This window comes from Jaculus jaculus, chromosome 7 (genome assembly GCF_020740685.1).
Source record: "Jaculus jaculus isolate mJacJac1 chromosome 7, mJacJac1.mat.Y.cur, whole genome shotgun sequence".
In the NCBI taxonomy this organism is placed as follows: Eukaryota; Metazoa; Chordata; class Mammalia; order Rodentia; family Dipodidae; genus Jaculus; species Jaculus jaculus.
In genome coordinates, this window is record NC_059108.1 from 147,758,804 (window position 1) to 147,777,966 (window position 19,163).

At 47.0% G+C, this 19,163-nt stretch overlaps 2 protein-coding genes across 17 annotated transcripts in view; one reads left to right on the plus strand and one right to left on the minus strand.

Moving 5' to 3' along the window:
• Mok (MOK protein kinase) overlaps positions 1 to 14,976 on the plus strand; it is a 50,556-nt gene extending 35,580 nt beyond the window's left edge. For 3 of the 8 annotated variants that reach the window (XM_045153916.1, XM_045153921.1, XM_045153920.1), the window contains 8 exons: positions 5,555 to 5,633; positions 5,914 to 5,962; positions 7,420 to 7,598; positions 9,673 to 9,774; positions 11,246 to 11,419; positions 12,072 to 12,186; positions 14,373 to 14,567; positions 14,655 to 14,976. In XM_045153916.1, coding sequence (XP_045009851.1) covers positions 5,555 to 5,633; positions 5,914 to 5,962; positions 7,420 to 7,598; positions 9,673 to 9,774; positions 11,246 to 11,419; positions 12,072 to 12,186; positions 14,373 to 14,567; positions 14,655 to 14,732 — 971 coding nt within the window. In that variant the 3' untranslated portion in view covers positions 14,733 to 14,976. The remainder of the gene's footprint in view (positions 1 to 5,554; positions 5,634 to 5,913; positions 5,963 to 7,419; positions 7,599 to 9,672; positions 9,775 to 11,245; positions 11,420 to 12,071; positions 12,187 to 14,372; positions 14,568 to 14,654) is intronic. The other 5 variants (XM_045153918.1, XM_045153919.1, XM_045153924.1 and 2 more) reach the window with 2 other exon arrangements.
• A 3,083-nt stretch (positions 14,977 to 18,059) lies between these two features.
• Positions 18,060 to 19,163, minus strand: part of Wdr20 (WD repeat domain 20) — a 76,380-nt gene continuing 75,276 nt past the window's right edge. For all 9 annotated transcript variants that reach the window (XM_045153912.1, XM_045153911.1, XM_045153908.1 and 6 more), the window contains one exon: positions 18,060 to 18,887. Coding sequence is in view for 2 of the 9 variants with exons in the window: in XM_045153913.1 (XP_045009848.1) it covers positions 18,834 to 18,887 (54 nt within the window). In the remaining 7 variants the exon portion in view is untranslated. The remainder of the gene's footprint in view (positions 18,888 to 19,163) is intronic.

Here is a 19,163-nt window from a genome sequence, read left to right on the forward strand (position 1 = left end):
AATCAGTCTCTTTTTATTTTGATGTCACCATCTTTTCCTCCTATTATGAGGGTCTTGTGTAGGTAGTATCAGGCACTGTGAGATCATGGATATCCAGGCCATTTTGTGTCTGGAGGAGCATGTTGTAAGGAGTCATACCCTTCTTTTGGCTCTTACATTCTTTCTGCCACCTCTTCTGCAATGGACCCTGAGCCTTGGAAGGTGTGATAGAGATATTGCAGTGCTGAACACTCCTCTGTCACTTCCTCTCAGCACCATGGTGCTTACCATGGTGCTTTCTGAGTCATCCCACGGTCACTGCCATCTGAATAGAGAAGCTTCTGTAACCAAAAGTGAGAGTAACATTAATATATGGGTATGAACATTAAGAGAAATGCTTACCAGGCAGTTTGGTGAGCATAGTAAATACATCTAGCCAGATACCAGCAGACTTTATACTCCTAGGGCTCATGATTTACCCTGTCATAGATTTTCAGTATCAGGTATGTATTCCCTCCTGTGAAGTAGGTCTCCAGTCCAATTAGAGAGCGGCTGGTTCCCCCCATAACAGACATGCCACTATTGCACCTATTGGCTCATTTGGCCTGGCTGGCCAAATTTAAGGCTTGCAGTGTCCACTGTTGAGTATTTCCACTGGTGACTTCTTTCTGTCCCATGGAGCTGCATGCAGCTTTGTTTTTCCAGCTTTCTGTTGGCTGGTCTGCACAGAGGTGGTTTTCAACTCAGCTCCAAAGATTTCTCAGTGACCTTGCAGCCCAAGTATGTGGAGTCTTAGCAAAAAGTTCTTACCATCTATTCCTGGTGGGAAACCAAGAGCCTCAGCAATAGCCTTTAATGTTCTGGGGGCCCATCAGGGCCTCCCTGTCCAATGTCTCACTGGAAGGTATCCCATCCCTGGCACTGAAAATTTTCTAGTAACAATCTGTGGCTTCTGGGTACACCATTGTCCAAAAAAGCTGGTTTCCATATGACTTACACATACCTTTTTAGATTTTGATTAACCCTCCCCCCACCTTTCCTTTACTCAGTCTCATTCCCTGACCTCACTTAGGCCTTTTCACCCCCAATAATCTGTTCTTCTACTTAAATATATACAATACCATCCCCTTAAGTCCTCCCCTCTCCTTGTCCCTCATAGCCCCTTTCTAGCTGACTGGCCTCTGCTACTGAATTTTATTATGACTCACATAGAAGCCCAAACATTTGTTACAAGTGTATTTCTGCATTTGATCTTCCTATTCAGGGAACCCAGCCTTGTTTTAGAGGTAGGAAATTACATTTTGAAGAAATGGAAGCTTCCCCATCTTCACTTACTTAGATGACCAGCTTCACAACCCAGCACTGGGAGGACATTTGCTGTCCTTGAGTTTCCATGGCTGATAAGCAGTGGTGCCCATGATGACTCTGGCTCTGTTCAGTGCCTGGTACCCTGACCTTAACCTCTCTTCAGCTCTCTGGCTCCTTCCTCAGATCCTGGGGTGTTGCTCACATGGAGCACAGTAAGGCATGCATTCACGCACATGCTGCGGGCACAACCTCTGTGCCTCCATCTGGCTGTGCTGTGGTGGCCCAGTGTGCACCTGCAAACTTTACCAGAAAAGCCAGGCTCTGGCCTGGGGCGGGGGTCCTGTGGGAAGGTGTGTCCCGAATGTTCTGCCACCATGCAAACTGGTTTCCTTCACATGCTGTTGACTCACAGTGAATGCCTCAGTCTACCACCCTTTTTAAAACAAAATTTATTATTACTATTTATTTATTTGCAAGCAGAGAGAGGAGAGACAGACAGAGAATAGGCACATCAGGGCCTCCAGCCACTGAAAGCAAACTCCAGATGCATGTGCCACTATGTGCATCTGTGCATTTGTGGGCACTGGGGAATTGAACTTGGGTTGTTAGGCTCTGCAAGCAAGTGCCTTAACCATGCAAGCAAGTGCCTTAACCACTGAGCAATCTCTCCAGCTCAGTCCACCACTTTTTATTTAAGATATTTTGTTACTGGGATTGTATGGAACGTTCTTTGAAGCTTTCTTAGTAACAACACTTAGTAAAAAATCAGCTTGCAAAAATGACAAAGGTCAGGGTGTGAGCTCCTGCTGATGGGGTTAGTAGCATTTGAAGATGTGACGTTTGTATAGAACACAGGAGGTTCTCTGGAATGGTAAGAACTTAGAACAATAAGAAGATGCAGGAAGGAAGTTGGGCCACCTCAGGCATTCCCACGGAGTAAAAGAGGGGACTAAGGACTGTGGAATCCAAAAACCAGTGACAGTTCTGTAGCACTCTGATTCTTCTCTGTAAGATGGAGATTTGTCTCCAGAGCTGGGAACTGTCAGCACGTGGGGGTTGAGGTAGAACGATTGCTTGAGACCAGGAGTTAGGGACTAGCCTGGGAATGCAGAGATACTCTGTCTCAAAAGAAATAAATTGGAGGGCTGGAGAGATGGCTTAGCGGTTAAGCGCTTGCCTGTGAAGCCTAAGGACCCCAGGTTGAAGTTCGGTTCCCCAGGACCCATGTTAGCCAGATGCACGAGGGGGCGCACGTGTCTGGAGTTCGTTTGCAGTGGCTGGAAGCCCTGGCGCGCCCATTCTCTCCCTCTCTCTCTCTCTCTCTGTTGCTCTCAAATAAATAAATAAAAATAAACAAAAAAAATTAAAAAGAGAAATAAATTGTAGATCTTCATCTAGACAGGAAGACATGGGACTTCAAGTGACTCTGATTTCCATACCAACAGTCTGAAGGTGAATATTCTGGAAGGCCCAGTTATTAGACCAGATTATTCTTGTGACTGCCCCTGTTGTTCTCAGTAAAGTCAAAATGGATGCTTCATGTGGCTTTAGATGAGATCATGCCAGGATGTAAGGTCTTTAAATGTCTGTTCTGTAAGTGGACCTGGGTTTCCTTTGCCACAGCCAGCTCTGCGCTGCAGGGTTCAGGTCCTAGAAGGGGGATGTTGACACATGGACAAAGAAATTTACAGCACTCAGTTACACACACAGAAGTGGGAAAACCAGGACTCTCTGTCCCACAGTGTTTTTTTTTTTTTTTTTCAAGTTCTCACAGTTTTTATCAATCCCAATCCACAGTGTTTTTATTCTTAGGCTTATGCATGTATCACAAATAACTTACGCATGCGTCACAAATAATGACTTTGACATAACACAGACTGTCTTGAGAAAACTTCCTTGATTTTATGGCCTATGGTTTTAAGATAACAGGTTTGTTTGCTAGGAAGATATCTGACTGTGGTAAACAGAGCAAGGGGACCTGTGGTTAGGACTGAATTTGTTTTATTTAATTTGAGGTAGGAGCTGCTGCATTCCTCAACTTGCATTGGCATACATGTTTATTTTTGTACAGTTATACTGTCAGTAACACTGAGATATGACAGTGATCTCCAACACTTTCTCAAAGTACTTCAGATTATTTTTCACAGAGGAACCGAAGCTTTTCATTGTATTTCTTTTTTCTTTTTATTTCTTTTCTTTTCTTCTTTTTTTTTGGTTTTTCAAGGCAAAAATCTCACTCTAGCCCAGGGTGACGTAGAATTCACTGTGTAGTCTCATGGTGGCCTGGAACTCATGGCAATCCTCTTACCTTTGCCACCCCAGGGCTGGGATTGAAGGTGTGAGCCACCATGCCCAGCCATAGTATTTATTTTGTGGAGGGATATTTGAGTCAAGGTCTCATGTAGCCCAGGCTAGCCTTGAACTTGCTATGTAGACAAAGATAATCTACTCCTGATCCTTCTGCCTCCACCTCCCAAGTGCTGGGATTACAGGTGTGTGCTGACCAGTTTTCTCATACTATTAAAATAAATATGAGGGCTGGAGAGAGATGGCTTAACAGTTCAGGTGCTTGCTTGTGAAACCTAAGGACCCAGATTCAACTCCCCATTACCCACATAAGCAAGATATGCATGTGTCTGAAGTTCATTTGCAGTGGCTAGAGTCCCTGGCATACCCATTCTCTCTCTCTCTGCCCCTATCTGTCAAAAATAAATAAATATGTATATTTTAAAATATTAAAAACAAATAAATACTGTTTATTTAATGTTTATTATTATTTTATTATTAACAACATATTTTGTATGGATACATCATGTGTTGGTACCCTCTTTGCCCTCATTCCATTGGGGACGCTCCTCAGTGGGGTTACAAGTATTCCCCATGGGGTTGTGGTTTATGCATTGTGGGAGCAGCAGTCAGTAATTTTGGGGGAAAGGAATGCCTCTGAACCTGTGGCTTTTAGTCTTTTCTCCCCCTCTTCCACAAAATTCATAGCCATGGTGGGTGAGTTTTAAGTCTGTTTCAATGATGAGCTCTTAGGAGCCTCTGAATCTCTGCTTTGGTAACTGTTGAGTGTCTTCAGGTTGTCTCCTTCACCTTGGTGCTTATTATCAGGTTTAGAATGGAAGCAGAACTCTTGCTCGTCTTCCCAATTCCTCTGTGGTTTCAGCTGTAGCTTGGCTGAAGTGTGAGGTGTAGTTTGTCTTCTCCAGTCTCGCTACCTTCTGAAAGGAACAACAGATTCAGGACCAGGGAACTGGAAGGAGCTAGAGATCAGGGAGATCTGGCCTTGAATTGTATTTTGTTTGTTTTCTTGAGGTAGGGTTTTACTAACCCAGGCTGACCTGTAATTCAGCCTGTACACTCAGGGTGGCCTCAAACTCACAACGATCCTCCTACCTCTGCCTTCCGAGTGCTGGGATTAAAGGTGTGCACCACAACACGCTGAGTTTGAACTGTATTTTTATGTATGTATGTATGTATGTATGTGAAAGAGAGAGAGAGAGAATGGGCTCCAGGGCTCCAGCCTCTACAAACGAACTCGAGACACTAGACACAGGTGCTACCTTGTGCATCTGGCTTGTGTGGGTACTAGGGAATTGAACCTGAGTTCTTAGGCTTCACAGGCAAGCACCTTAGCTAAGCCATGTCTCCAGCCCTGAACTATATTAAAAAAAAAAAAAATTTTTTTGTTTTCAAAGTAGGCTCTGACTCTAGCCCAGGCTGACCTGGAATTCACAATGTAGTCTCAGGGGCCTCAATCTCTAGGCAATCCTCCTTCTGTCACCTGAATGCTGGGAGTAAAGGCATGCACCACCACACCTGGCTAAATTTTTTTTTATTATTATTTGCAAGCAGATAAGCAGATAGAGAAGAGAGACAGAGAGAATAGGCACACTGCTGCAAATGAACTCCAGATGCATGTGCCATTTTGTGCATCTGGCTTTATGTAGGTACTGGGGAATCAAACTTGGGTCACTAGGCTTTTCAGGCAAACACCCTAATCACTAAGCAATCTTTCTAGCTCTTGAATTGTATTTTGTTTTTGAGGAAAGGTCTCACTCTAACTCAGGCTGACCTGGGTTTCACTATGTAGTCTCATGGTGGCCTTGAACCCATGGAGATCCTCTGACCCTACCCCTGCCTCCCAAGTGCTGGGATTAAAGGCATGCGCCACCATGCCTAGCCTTTGAATTGTATTTTTTATTTCAGAATAGGGAACGTGCATTAGTGTCAACCATATTGGCCCATTTCCTTGACTTCACAGGGAGAAGACGCCCATTATCAGAGAAAAGAATTATGCACTACATGTACCAGCTATGCAAGTCACTTGATCACATGCACAGGTGCGCTCTGGGAGATTTTCAGCTCTCAAGTGGAGGCAATGTGGTGATATTTCAAGAATTTGTATCTAAGCCGGGCGTGGTGGTGCACGCCTTTAATCCCAGCACTCGGGAGGCAGAGGTAGGAGGATTGCCATGAGTTCGAGGCCACCCTGAGACTCCATAGTGAATTCCAGGTCAGCCTGGGCTAGAGTGAGACCCTACCTCAAAAAAAAAAAAAAAAAAAGAATTTGTATCAGCAGGATGAAATTAATTCTTTTCTCTCTCTTTTAACCAAATGCAGAAATGGAATATTTCATAGAGATGTAAAACCAGAAAATATTCTAATCAAGGTAAGAACATTCCCAGGAAAATTTGAGGTCAGACTAAAGGTAGACTGTTAGTCCATGTGCTTTCAGTCTCATATGGCTGTAAGCATCATGCTAGGGACAGAACCCAGGCCTCCTGCGTGCTGGATAAGATCTGAACCACTTAGCTACATCCCCAGTCCACGCCTACCTTCCTCTTTTCTTTTCTTTTTTTTTTTTTTTGAGGCAAGCCCAACAAACTGTCCTTTTTGTTTTGTTTTGTTTTCCTAATGAGAGATTGGCCTGCCAGGGCCTCCAGCCACTGTAATCGAACTCCAAACATGTGTGCCACCTGTGCATATGTGTGATCTTGCAAATGCATCACCTTGTACATCTGGCTTAAGTGAGATATGGGGAGTCAAACATGGGTCCTTAGGCTTCACAAGCAAGTGCCTTAACTGTTAAACCATCTTTCCAGCCCAGTCCACCAGCCCAACTTTTAAAATACTTTTGCTCCCCATTTGGAAAAGGTTTATTTAAGAAATGCCATCAAGCCAGGTGTGGTGGCACACGCTTTTAATCCCAGGACTTGGGAGGCAGAGGTAGGAGTATCACTGTGAGTTTGAGGCCACCCTGAGACTACATAGTGAATTCCAGGTAAGCCTGGGCTAGAGTGAGACCCTGCCTTGAAAAACCAAAAAAAAAAAAAAAAAAAAAAGAAAAAGAAATGCCATCACAGGCTGGAGGGATGGCTTAGCAGTTAAGGCGTTTGTCTGCAAAGCCAAAGAACCCAGGTTTGATTCTCCAGGACCTACATTAGCCAGATGCACAAGGAGGTGCATGCATCTGAAGTTTGTTTGCAATGGCTGGAGGCTCTGGTGTGTCCGTTCTCTCTCTCCCACTTTCTCTGTCAAATAAATAAATAAATAAAATATTTAAAAAAAACAATGCCATCAGCATAATGGACTGTACATCTCACAGATATCCTCTCCCTCTGTTCTCCACACGGGATGCCAGCATAGTAGAGTTAGAATTTGAGCATCCTCCAAATTTGAAAGCTATCTCACTATAGAGATGTGGGATACAGACTTGAGGTCTGTTTCTCTACTGGGCCATCTGCATTGCCTGAGTTTAAAGTGTACCTTGTGTGGTTTCCCTGAGTCTCTGACTCACTGTTAGAAGATAGCATTTTATCCTCATGGCTACAATAGCCTGCGTTTGATGAGGTTAGACCTGAGTCATCCCAGAGCAGCTGGTCTGAGAGCTGACCTGAGAGGATGTAATTGCTGAGTGGAACTCAGAGCATGTGGACATTCATAAGCGTGTTCCACTGCCAGAAATGCAGTAGAGATGCTTTCAGGTGCTTATGACATCAACAAGCTGGCTTTTCCCAGCTGCCTAGCTGCTGGGGGTTTTCCTGTAGCATATAAGCATTTAAAATGGTGTGTGTGACAGTGGTTGTGGACTAAGTGGTACTTGCCACTGCTTTCTTGCCCTTGCAGCAGGATGTCTTGAAACTGGGGGACTTTGGGTCCTGCCGCAGTGTCTATTCCAAGCAGCCCTACACAGAATACATCTCCACCCGCTGGTACCGAGCCCCGGAGTGTCTCCTCACGGATGGGTTCTATACATACAAGATGGACCTCTGGAGCGCTGGCTGCGTGTTTTACGAGATCGCCAGGTAGAGCCAGCCCAGCTCCTAACTTGTGTACCTCACAGAGCTGTGGGAGCCTCTCCAGCTCCTTCCCTGACACTTGAGGCAACAGGCATTCTGGATTTTTGTTTTGGTTTGGTCTTGCATTTCTCTGTTTTAATTTCTCATCAAAATGATTACCAGGCTTTTTTTTTTTTTTTTTTTTTTTTTTTTGGTTTTTCGAGGCAGGGTCTTACTCTAGCCCAGGCTGACCTGGAATTCACTATGGAGTCTCAGGGTGGCCTTGAACTCACAGCGATCCTCCTACCTCTGCCTCCCAAGTGCTGGGATTAAAGGCGTGCGCCACCACGCCCGGCTTTGTTTTACCTTTTGTCTCTGCCTTCTGTTCACGAGGAGCCAGCACCATCCAGTCCTGTGGTGGGGTAGGCTGTCCATTGTCCTTGGTCTGAAACAACTGCAGATGGTTTAGAGCAGGAAGTAGAGGAGGCATGAACAACAGGTGGTTCTGGGCTGCTCTTGACAGGCACAGCCAGACTGGGCTGGGCATCGTGCCAAAGGGCGAAGGTCAGATGCCTTTTGACACAAGTAGACTCTTCTAGAAAACCCCGATCCCAGCCCCTCTTCCCTTCCCAATCCCAGTCACTCCTCCCTTCTTCCCGTCTCCCTCCCTCCAATCCCAGTCACCCCTCCCTTTTTCCCAGTCTTCCTCCTCCCCTCAATCCCAGTCACCCCTCCCTTCTTCCCTAGCCCCTTCTCCCTTTGGCTTTTTTTTTCTTTCTTTCTGAGATAGGGTCTCACTGTAGCTCAGGCTGACCTGGAATTCACTATATAGTCTCAGGGTGGTCTTGAACTCATGGTGATCCTCTTACTTCTGCCTCCTGAGTGCTGGGATTAAAGGTGTACGCCTCCACGCCCGGCTCCCACTGGGGTTTTAAAAATATTTTTTTTATTATTATTTTTTTTTTTTTCTTTTTCGAGGTAGGGTCTCACTCTTAAAAATATTTTTGTTTATTAATTAGAGAGAGAGAGATAAGGGTGCACTAAGGCCTCTATTCACTGTAAACGAACTTCAGATGCACATACCACCATGTATACCTGGCTTACATGGGTTCTGGAGAATCAAACGTAGGTCCTTAGGCTTCACAGGCAAGCGCCTTAACCACTAAGCCATCTTTCCAGCCCCTTCTCCCTTTGGCCGTTTGACTCCATCCAGGAGCCCTGGCTGTTGGGCTGGCTGAGGAGGGCAGACTGAGGGTTTATCCCACTCAGAGGAGAGTGGTGTTCCCCTGGTAGGACCTGGGGGTCACTTAGTACTACCTGTTCTTGTGACTGCTATGGAGTGACACACAGATGTATACTTCAGGACACACTTCCTTTTGATTCTAGAGCTTTCATATAGAGGGTTTGTTATTTAGAAGGCCCAGTAGTAACTTCACTGAAGCTGAAAGTGCCAACAGTTCGTTAGGAAGGGCATTAAAAGACCACACATTGAGAACACAGTCGTGGGTGGCATCTGCCCAGAATGTTAGGCTGCCTCAGGCCAGCCAGTTGAGTGCATTAGTCAACCTGCCACGCTTTGTCATCGCTGACCCCCGACTCAGAGCCATCTCCTGCTCTCTCAATACCCTCCTCTCCGCTTCGCTTACAAGATACTGCTGTTTGCCCGAGTTTAAGCTGGTCCTGCTGCCAGAGCTGTATTTTGTCTTTGTGGAGCACAAATTGAACTCATTCATATAGGTCTAAAGTTTTTTGCTCACATTTCCCAAATCTGAGAACTGTTGAAAACCAGAAGGTTTCTTGGAATTCAGCTGTCAACAAAGTCTGTCCTGCCCCACCCCCACCCAGAATCTGTCAGCCATTACCACCTGGGCCGAAAGGCGATCCTAGGGACTCATTAATTTTGCTGCAGTCACCAGGTTGTTGGAGTTGGGGTCTGTGCTCTGCTGTCTGTAAGCACATGGGACTGTAGGGAAAGCCCCAGCCAAAGGGATCTTGCCTTGTGCATGAGACTTGCTTCTGTGGCTGAGCACAAGATGGGAGGCCAGTCCCCAAGAAGGCCCAGACCTCAGGCCCACTAAAGCACCCTTGTCACTGTTCACAGCCTGCAGCCGCTCTTCCCTGGTGAGAACGAACTGGACCAGATCTCAAAAATCCATGACGTCATTGGCACACCTGCTCAGAAGACTCTCATCAAGTTCAAACAGTAAGTGTGATGTGCCTCGAGAGGCTGGGCCAGGCCTGACACAGGGCAAGCTGGCTCTGTCACACTTCTGGGCAGCCTACTCATTTGGGCTCCTGCTGTAAAAGGGGAGTCAGCTGTCTCTTTTGGGGGCTGTCAGAGCCATAGTCTTCCCTGAGTGTCACAGAAACTTCTCTTGGTTTTTCTGAGGGCCTAGGGTTTGGTTTTATCCCAAGTATTTCCACAGGACTTGGAAATGCTCAGTGACAACTGCTTCTTGGAACAGAAAGGTCATTGAGAATGTTCAGCTGCTGTCATTCCCCACCCCCCGGGAAATGCTGACCCCCCCCCCCAACCAGGTCTTTGCAGCCTCAACTGAGAGATGAAGCCAAGGCTCTTGGGGAGTTGGGGATTCTTAGGGGAGGTCACCCAGCAGCTCCTGAGGTCTGTTCTCACACTCTCGGAAGGGGTCTGCTTGCTTTTATAGCAAACATCATCACACTCTAAGAGGAGGTCTGCTCGCTATTACAGCAAACTTACATACCTTTTACAATTTTTTTTAAATTTATTTGAAAGAGAGAGAGAGAGAGGGAGAGAGAAAACAGGTGTGCCAGGGCCAATAGGCAGTGCAAATGAACTCCAGATACATACAACACCCAGCACATCTGGCTTATGTGGGTTCTGGGGAATCAAACCTGGGTCCTTAGGCTTCACAGGAAAGTAGCTTAACCACTAAGTCATGTCTCTAGCCCATTTAAATATTTTTAACATTTATTTATTTGATATAGAGAGGCAGATACAGAGCCTTTTAAAACTATTTTATTTATGAGAGAGAAAAAGTGAGAAAGAAGCAGATATATATATAGAGAGAATGGGCACGCCAGAGCTTCTAGCCACTGCCAGTGAACTCCAGATGCATGTGCCACCCTATGCTTCTTGCTTCCCATAGGTATTGGAGAATCAAACCCAGATCCTTAGACTTTGAAGACAATATATTAACTGCTGAACCATATCTCCAGCTCTCTGTCACACACACACCTTTGTTTTTTTTTGTTTTTTTTTAAGGTAGGCTCCTCCTGAGTGTGGGGATTAAAGGCCAACACGTGCACCACCACACCTGACTGACACACCCTTTAGGTTCACAGTAGTACTTAGTGGAAAGTCTGAGCGCCCCCACTTCACACAGCTCCCCCACTTTCTATGCCCCAGGATGGAGTGCTTGATACATTGGATGAACCTGTGCTTATTATTCGGGGTCTCCGAGCCCTTGGCATGGTGCAGCTTCCTTTTGGAGCTTCATAGGTGTATCTTCTCGGTCCTGCTCCCCAGTGGAGCCCTGATCCTCTACCTCCACCTCCCTAGTACCGGGCCCAGCCATTCCCTTTGAAGATGGTGAACTGTTACTTTCAGGGCAGGTCCCTTAGAGTCAGGGTGATGACCAAGCAGTGCTCTAATAATGGCATGATGGTTTATTATTATTGGGCTTTTAATACAGGTCGAGAGCTATGAGTTTTGATTTTCCTTTTAAAAAGGGATCAGGAATACCTCTACTGACAACCAATTTGTCCCCACAATGCCTCTCCCTCCTGAACGCAATGGTGGCCTATGACCCTGATGAGCGGATCACTGCCCACCAGGCCCTGCAGCATCCCTACTTTCAAGCACAGAGGTAGGCTCTCTGGGAGACTGCCTGGCGTCAGACTGGGAGGCCCTGGCTCATGAAATCTGAGGGACACAGGTGGGGCAAGGGACTGGCCTCTGAAAGCCCCCAGTCCTAGGAATAGCTCTCTCTCAACAGTGGTCATTGTCTCTAGGGCCTCCACTGTGATGTGTCTTCCCCCAAATGAGGTGGTTAGCAGCTCACTGGCTGGGGAAGGAGTTGTGTGGACATTTTGGGGTGATGCCAAGGCTCCAGGAGTTAAGTGTGCCTGGAGGAGCCTGTAGCCCATCCAGTGTGGTGGCATGTGGAGTTGAGAGCACTCTAGAAGTTGCCTGACACTGGAGGTGCCAGCTGCATGCAAGTGTGACACTTGCTGAGGTCATCTAACTCCACACATCTGAACATACTGTAGTGTCACTGTGAGGGCAGTTTGGGCCCTGGAGAGCTACACCAAGTATTGCCCTTGGTTCAGGTAGCAATGCTTCCAGTCCAGATAGTGTTGGGCTCAGGCTAGAAGGGATGAAAAGGCCCCTTTCTACTAGCTCATGTGGAAAGAAGAGTGGATGGCCACTTATAATGGCAGCTTTGTAGATGAAGCAAGCAAGAATTTGTGCTCTGGAGCCCTCAGTGGAGGCCACCACTCTCTTCTCCTCCCCTGTAGGGCAGCTGAGACACAGACCCTGGCCAAGCACAGAAAAGCTTTCTTCCCCAAGCGTGCTGTGGTACCAGAACCACTCAGTCACAACTGGTCATATTCTAAGGAGTGCAGAATGCAGGTATGGGTTGAAACCAGTGAGCTGGAAATAGCCCCACTGAGCAGGGACTGAGTGCCTTTGGGTGGCCTGTGTCTGAGGAGGCCACCACCTGTGACCGTAGGCCACAAGGCCACATCTGACTTGAAGGGCACCGCATCATCTGAGGCCTGAACATCATGCTACTTATGGTCTCCTCACGTTAGATCTATTCTAATTACCCCCATGGAAGCTGGATCTAGTCGTTCAGGCCCTTTCTGCCCTACCAGCTATAGACCTGTGGCTAACCTAATGAGTGAGCCCAGAGAGGGACCCTTCTGTGAATTTCTCTCTGCCCTCAAAGCCATGTGCAAGTGCTTGTTTTGTGCCAAAGCCCTTTGCAGACACACCTGCTCTGTATCCTCACAGTAACCCTGCAGGCAGCCCAGAGAAACCGCAGAAGCCAAGTTACCCCACTGGCAAGCAGCATCAAGCCCCTGGCCACAGCCAGTGCACATAGCAGCCCCAGATGAGCACCTACCCCCAGCAGGGAGTGCTCTGCATAATTTCTAGTTTAGACACAATAGCTTCACTTTACATTCTCTTTGTCCTTGTCCTCTACTCTGGTGGGCCCTGGCACGTGGCACCTGTATGACACCCATCTGCTCAGTCATGCCAGCTTGATAGTTACAGGCTGTCACTGGACTCTATGTACATGTCAGTGGCTCTTCTCACATCTCTTGAGAGCTCTGGCTATGTAAGCACCTGAGGACCTGGACCTGCCTTCAGTCAGGGAGCCTGTCACAACCTTGACCAGCCCTGCCGGAAAGCTGGTTGCACTGCTGGCACACCTGTGTTGTGTTGCCTTCTCTTCCCAGACTCTTTCCCACAGCTGCCCTTGCGAGTGGCCCACACCATGGTCATCCCCTCACCCTCATCTCTTGTGACCACAAATGGACTCTTAAACCCTGCTGCACCTTCCCACCCTCAAGCTTCTGGAGGGCCAAAGAGGAGATGTTTTAGCCTTTGCAGACAATGCATGTCTTCTCACTGTGTCCTGGGAGTACCTGGCAGCAGAGCCTGCGTCCCAAGGCATGCACACTGACCTCTGCATTTCACATTCTCTTCATGTGCCATGAAGTATTTATTATTATTTTAATACTTTATTTATTATTGGAGACAGAATGGGCATGCCAGGGCCTCTAGCCATTGCAAATGAAATCCAAATGCATACGCCACCATGTGCATCTGGTGTACATGGGTTCTGGGGAATGGAACCTGGTCCTGTGGCTTCATAGGCAAGCACTTTAGCCATCTCTCCAGCCTCAATATTTATTATTTTTACTTATTTGCACATATGTATGTGTGTGCACGCGCATGCGCACCAGAGTCTCTTGCCACTGCAATTGAATGCCTGTCCAGTTTTATGTAGGTGGATAGGGTATTGAACCTGGGTTGGCAGGCTTTGCAAGCAAGCATCTTTAGCTGCTGAGCCATTGAGGTAGGGTTTCACTCTAGCTCAGGCTGACCTGGAGCTCACTATGTAGTCTTAGGGTGGCCTTGAACTCCTCCTACCTCTGCTTCCCGAGTGCTTAAAGGCGTGCACCACCATGCCCAGCTCCCACAGGAACTGTTTTATTATTTAGTTATTATTTTTTAATTTTTTTGGTTTTTCAAGGCAGGGTCTCACTCTAGCTCAGGCTGACCTGGCTATGGAAAGCTGGGTTTTCCATAGCTGGGTGTGGTGGCGCATGCCTTTAATCCCAGTACTCGGGAGGCAGAGGTAGGAAGATCACTATGAGTTAGAGGCCACCCTGAGACTATATAGTGAAATCCAGGTCAGCGTGAGCTAGAGTGAGACCCTGCCTCAAAAAAAAAAAAAAAAAAAAAAAAACCAAAAACAAACCAACCCATAAACCATTCTTATTTCATATGAAGCTGTGCACAAGTATGCTGGGGCAGACTGGGTTCAGACACCTTGGAATTACATCCTCTCCTTACCCTTCCCCCAAGTGATTTGAACCTGCACTGAGGGCAGGACTTGGCTCAGGATCAGTGCTGAATGGGAACTACAGAATCTAAGAGATGCATGGGTGGCTCTGGCTCTGCCTGTGAGGGGCTTGGAGGGCCTCCACCCTGGCTCTGGCCAGGAAGTCTGATCAGGCAAAAATGTGGTTCCTTTGCCTGTCCTGATTCCCACGAAAGGAAACTCACCTGTGTTCTGTTTTAAGACACAGCCCTTGAGGCAAGAGGAGGACTATGTCAGGAGACAAGGACCAGCCAGCTTGATAGAGCTGCCCAAACTGAAGCTTTCAGGAGTAACCAGACAGTCCTCATGTCCCAGCCCCACACTGCGGTCATTACTGGGCCCTGGAACCAATGAAAAAGTCCCAGTGCTGAGGCCCATGAAATGTGTGGACAAGAAGGTAACATGTCTCTGTTTCTCTTCTATGTGGGGCTCTTTTGGGCTCGGCCTGGGCCTCCACTCAGTGTCTGTGGTTCTTCTTTACCAGACAGACACACAGGACATCAAGCCCAACCTGAAACAGTATCACCTCCCCACGATCACCAGGAAAGGGGGCAGATGCTGACCAGCCTGCCCTTGGCTCACCTTCTTGGAGAATAAGAGCAGGTGTCATGTGCGGGGTCAGGCCTCCCTGCAGCTGAGAGTGGACGGGGGCCAGAGGACATCCTTTCTGCACTCTGCACAACGCCAAGTGGCCTGGGACATGCTGCCTTGCACCCACTTGCATCCACAGCCCGGAGCCATGCGTTTGCAATCCCAAAGCAGCTGTACTGCATGTTCCAGTTTAATATATTTGTAAAACTGCCTCATTCAAGGGTTTATTTCATTTTTCCAAGTGTAAGGACTTGTGATGGTTGATATTTTACAGCTTTTTATACAAATCAAAACAGATTCGACTAGGTATAGGGACACACGCCAAAAATCCCAGCATTGGGGAGGTGGAGGCATGAGGATCTTGAACTCAAGTCCAGTCTGGACTCTATAGTGGACAACCCCGCCTCCAAAAAGCAAAAGGATGCACTAGTTTCTGTGATGATTTGCGCCTGGCTGGAAGGCAGGTGGGCCTTCCAGTCACAGCAGTGTTGGACACTGCATAGGCTTTGCTATTGGAGACCTTGGTTGTGTCAAAGGATAAGATATTATTACAGTGTTTCATCCTAACGTCCTTGGTTTTAGCTTTTGTGGCCATAGCAGGGAGGCTGATTTTAATGGGAAAATGGGCATAGCTTAGTTTTGCTTCACATGAAAAACCGCTAGAGGACCCAGGCTTGACTCTCCTTACTCCCCAGAGCCACAGCTGTGTGGGGTGGCACTACAGCAGGCCTCAAGTGTCTTCTAGGCTCCAGCTTTGAGTGGCTACATTGTCCTAGCTCCCAGTGCCCAGGCCCCTCTGGGCATGCAGACCCCACTTGTGTGGTTGCCAGTGGTACTTGGATGGGAACAGTGGTTCTAGATAGATTCAAGGTGCAGGGCACTGGCCAGGCAGTTGGGCACAGGAACAAAATGCTAACAAACCTTTCAGGTTTTTTTCATTTTGCCCTTCTGGAGATGGAAACTAGGGTCTCATGCACACTAGGTAAGTGCTGTACCACTCAGCCATACCCTAGGCTCTGCTCAGCTTCTATTTATTCATTTAGTCTTGCTTTGCAAGGTAGGGTCTTGTTCTAGCCCAGGCTGTTAGTTTGGAAACCATCTTGGACCACCTGGCAAGGGACTGATCTTAAGAACAGAACCAGAGCACATCTATAGTAAACTGGGAGACATCTGACAGTTTTGGTGCAGCTGGTCAAATGTCAATGAAGGGTTACAGAGGCTAGGACGAGGCAGGGCAAGAACTAGGGACCCTGATTCTGATCTTGGGTCAGGAGGGCATCTGGCCAAGCTGCTTCAATTTCCACACATGTAATTGCTGCCCGGGTGTCAACAGGAACTCCACCTGTCACTGCCACAGACAGGTGGGAACAAGAACACAGGTAGTGGGCTGGAGAGATGGCCTAGCGGTTAAGCGCTTGCCTGTGAAGCCTAAGGACCCCGGTTCGAGGCTCGGTTCCCCAGGTCCCACGTTAGCCAGATGCACAAGGGGGCGCACGCGTCTGGAGTTCGTTTGAAAAGGCTGGAAGCCCTGGCGCGCCCATTCTCTCTCTCTCCCTCTATCTGTCTTTCTCTCTGTGTCTGTCGCTCTCAAATAAATAAATAAATAAAAATTTAAAAAAAAAAAAAGAACACAGGTAGTTAAGGCAGTGCCTCACTTTCTTCAAAGGGCTGTTTTTTTCTGTGTGTTGTGTAACCAGAGATTTAAGATGACAGAAACACCTATCTAGAATATGCTAGCACTGTATTCTAATGTGATCATTGAGAATGTGCAGGATTTATACATTCTGATTCTTTCACTTAAAACAGTCTTTCTTATTTTTTTTTATTTGACAGAGCAAGAGGGAGAGAGAGAATGGCCACGCCAGGGCCTCCAGCCACTGCAGACAAACTCCAGGCGCATGCGCCCCCTTGTGCAGCTGTGTTACGTGGGTCCTGGGGAATCAAACCTTGGTCCTTTGGCTTTGCAGGCAAATGCCTTAACCACTAAGCCATCCTTCCAGCCCTCAGTCATAAAACAAGTCTTTTTTTTTTTTTATGAGAGCGAGGGAGAGAATTGACACCCAGGGCCTTTGGCTGCTGCAATAGAACTTGATGTGTGTGCCACCTTGTGCTCATACATGACCTTGCACACGCACCACCTTGTATGTCTGGCTTATGTGGGATCTGGGGAATCAAACATGGATCCTTAGACTTCATGGGCAAGCACCTTAACTGCTAAGCCATCTCTCTAGCCCTGAAACAGTCTTTAAAATTTTTTTTTTATTTACAAGGAAAGAGAATGGGCACCAGGGCCTCTTGCCACTCCAGACACATGTGCCACTTTGTACATCTGGCTTTAGGTGGGTACTGGAAGAACAGAACCTAGGTCATTAGGCTTTGCATGCAAGTGCCTTAACTGCTGAGCCATCTCTCTAGCCCTAAAACAGTCTTACACCAGGACGGTGGCTCATACCTATAATCTGAGCATTTTGGAGGTTGAGACAAGAGGATTGCTTGGAGTTTGAGGCCAAAACCTGGACCATATAGTGGTTTCAGAATGTCCTGGGCTTGTCTGAACAGTTCAAAGCAAGAAGAAAATGTGGAGAGCTTTAGAATCCTTACACCTTTCCCAAGGCTCAGGAAAATCTCAAGGCCCCTTGGTGGCTTCCAGGGCTGCTGGGAGGGGCTTAGGAGCCCGAGCTAATGAAGACAACAACCTGGCCCTGTGTACTGACCTGTGCTGTGACATCACACTTGTCAATTGATAAAATGCAGCCCATCTTGTAAAAGCCTGAAATTCCTTCCACATGTACATAATTTAATGAGATCATTTAGAATAATGTGTTTTAGTCTCATCATGTAAAGCTTTCAGAGGGCCCAGCTGTGGATAACTTCTTTACAGCCCAGAAGAGTCCTTCCTGCTTGGGATCTGTACATTCCAGTCCTGTCATCAGCCACAGCAAGCAGGGGTGACCTGGGCTTGGGGATCTATGCTAGCTGGTGCTGACCTCTGGAGCCCTGTGGGATGCTGAGCAGTACTTCAGTCCCCGTGCACCAAGAGAGAGCCCTCTCACTCTCCATGGGAATCTAAGCTGTAAGAACAAGGAAATGTCTGTGCCTTGGCAACTTCCACAATGCCAGGAGCAGATACCTCCCCAAGCGAGTCATGATATCAATGGCCCCTCTTAAATCTCACTGACAGAGCTTCAAGGCATATGGTGTAAAGAGATGAAATAATTCCATACCAACCAGTGACTTCCAGAAAAAGAAAAAAAAACACAAAAAATTTAACTCAATTTAACAAAAGATAAACAAATAATATATTCAAGATAATTTTAATATTAATTTTCTTGTGGATTAGAAATATCATTCTTAAATGAAGAAAAGTACTAGTGAAGTAACTATTTTCCCCACCTGGAGAATTACATTATTTACATATATACTACAACTTGATTGCATTGGACACAATAGTATTAAAATAAATGTTACAGATAAGGGCTTCACACCGTGGAGGGCTGAGTCCACTAGCCCCGTATTCAGTCATTCTCTATCGTCACTGAACTATTTTAAGTGCAAACAGGTTTAAAAAATCTATGATTGCAGCAGCTGTCTTTTCTGAATTATACATTTTAGTCAGAAGACTACAACTTTGAGTGCATCCTGGGTTTTCTTCTGACCACCTAAGGTAGAAAAAGAATCAGTGCAAAAACAAAGAGTGAACTATTTGTAACAGTTGTATTTAAGGAGGTTTCTTGTCAAAAAACTTTTATTTTACACTATATATATATGTATATATATATTATATATATATGCAATTTAATTACATTGGATTTTAGAGTAAAAAACAAGAAAACTTCATTTCTCATTTTTTATGCAGCCCCACAAGACTGACTTAAAGATGAAAGCAACTCTCTGGGTGAGCTGCAGAAGTACGGTGCCGTCCACACTGCCCTCCAGGCCACCGCCGCCTGCCTGAGGCCTGCAGCCTGCAGCCTGCATGTGGCTCCAGCGCAGTTCATGGCTCCGTTGTCCTCTTTGTCACTCCCTCCATCCTCGTGCGTCCAGGGGAGTCTGGGGGCAGCAAGTGGGCTCGCTACACCACAGTTCCACCTGGAGAACTGGCCTGGCCTGGGGATGACAGTAAGCCCTGTGGACAAAGCAGCTTCCATTAATCCAGCAGACACAGGGCCACGTGGTCCCACGGTCCCGCCAGCACCTTCAGGGGCTCACATGCCTGTCCATGGTGGGTTGGAAGCCAAGGCTGTCATGCCTTCCACTCCACCTACCTAATTCCTCTCAGCACTGAACTGCACCCCTGAGCAACTGGGGCCCTGCTTGGAGGCCTTGGTCTAGGCCTCAACGTGGTCTAGAAAGAACACAGGGCTGTCCTAGTTCTGGGAGGAGACTGAGGCTTTGGAAGCAC